This window comes from Eimeria tenella, genomic scaffold, assembly GCF_000499545.2.
Source record: "Eimeria tenella Houghton genomic scaffold, Eth_scaff3073, whole genome shotgun sequence".
Taxonomy (NCBI): domain Eukaryota; phylum Apicomplexa; class Conoidasida; order Eucoccidiorida; family Eimeriidae; genus Eimeria; species Eimeria tenella.
Window position 1 is genome coordinate 926 of NW_013542943.1, and position 1,383 is coordinate 2,308.

The 1,383-nt window shown below is 53.2% G+C and overlaps 1 protein-coding gene across 1 annotated transcript in view; it reads right to left on the reverse strand.

Moving 5' to 3' along the window:
• Positions 1–1,306, reverse strand: part of ETH_00040740 (MutS like protein, related) — a gene marked incomplete at both ends in the record, with an annotated part of 1,709 nt that extends 403 nt beyond the window's left edge. Inside the window, 4 exons of the mRNA XM_013375994.1 lie at positions 6–266; positions 632–742; positions 934–1,058; positions 1,231–1,306. Of these exons, the coding sequence (XP_013231448.1) occupies positions 6–266; positions 632–742; positions 934–1,058; positions 1,231–1,306 (573 nt within the window). The remainder of the gene's footprint in view (positions 1–5; positions 267–631; positions 743–933; positions 1,059–1,230) is intronic.
• Positions 1,307–1,383: the final 77 nt, after the last annotated feature.

A 1,383-nucleotide genomic window follows, 5' to 3' on the forward strand; every position in this document is an offset into this window, starting at 1 on the left:
AGGACGTGCTGCGGCACTCCAGCGAGTTTGGCGACAAGCAGCCCGTGGGAGTAGGGGCAGATGCCCTCTCTGACTTTATATTCGAAGGAGACAGTCCCTGCTGTTGCTGCTGCCGCTGCTGCTGCTGCTGGTGTTGCTGCTGCTGCTGCTGGTGTTGCTGCTGCTGCTGCTGTCACCGTGGCCCCCAAGTGCACGTTAGAGACTCCTGGGTGCTGCCGCAGCTCGTAGCAAAGCATGTGGTAGTGAGTGGCGAAGAGCGTGCGGCACTGCAGCAGCAAAACCCCAAACCCTAAACCCTAAACCCTCAATGCGGTAAAAAGGCCGCAGAGCAGCTGCTATGAAGGGAACTCAACACAAAGCATAAAACGAAAAAAAGAAACAACAAAAAAAGATTTAAATAAAGCAAAAAATTAAAATAATAAAAAGAGATTAAAGATAATAAAAGATCAAAAGGGCCAAAGAGGCCAAAAAAAGCCAAACAAAGGCCCCAAAATCCCAAAAAAAAGCCAGAAGAGACAAAAGAAGGAACGGGAGACAAAAGGAGACTCTTGGGCGTTGAAGAGGGCTTAAAAAGGTGCAGAAAGATTCGAAAAAGCGTCAAAAAGGACAAAAGGTGAAAAAAAAAAAAGACCTTTATAGAGTCCGCTATGTGCGTAGCCGTCGATAACGCAATCGCCAGCCCGTCGCTCGTCGAAGTCCCTCGCCCGAGTTCGTCTATTAAGGCCAGCGAGTAGCGCGTGCCCTGCAAACCCTAAACCCTAAACCCTAAACCCTAGCGCCCAAACCCTAAACCCTAGGCCAGCCCCTCAACCCCGGCACCGCCCCAAGGCGTCACCTAAAGCCCTAAGCCCCGGATTTAATGGAACATGAGGCGCGGAATCGCTAAACCCTGAGCCCCAAACCCTAAACCCTAAACCCTAAATCGTGGTTTACGTAGGTAGTGAGTTCCGCGATGTCCGAGAGCTCCACAAAGAAAGTGCTGCTGCCCTGCAGAATAAAATCTTCGGCGCCCAGCCGAGAGAAAATCCTGTCCACAGGAGTTAAGACGCACTCCGAGGCTGCGCACAAACCCTAAACCCTAAACCCTAAACCCTAAACCCTGGGGGGCCCAGACCCGCTCGGGTCGGTTGCCTGCCGGGACAAAAGGGCCCGGCGGCTTCAAGGCCTAAACCCTCGGCTTCCCCATGCCCCCTAGACCCTAATCCCTAAACCCTAAACCCTAAACCCTACCTGGGACATACGATCCCACCTGCGCCAAAATCACGCACAGGGCCGTCTGTCTCAGCAAGGTGCTCTTGCCCCCCATGTTGGGCCCAGTAATGAGCAGCAAGCGTGTTTTGCTGCTGCTGCTGCTGCTGCTGCTGCTGCTGCTGTCGCTGCTGC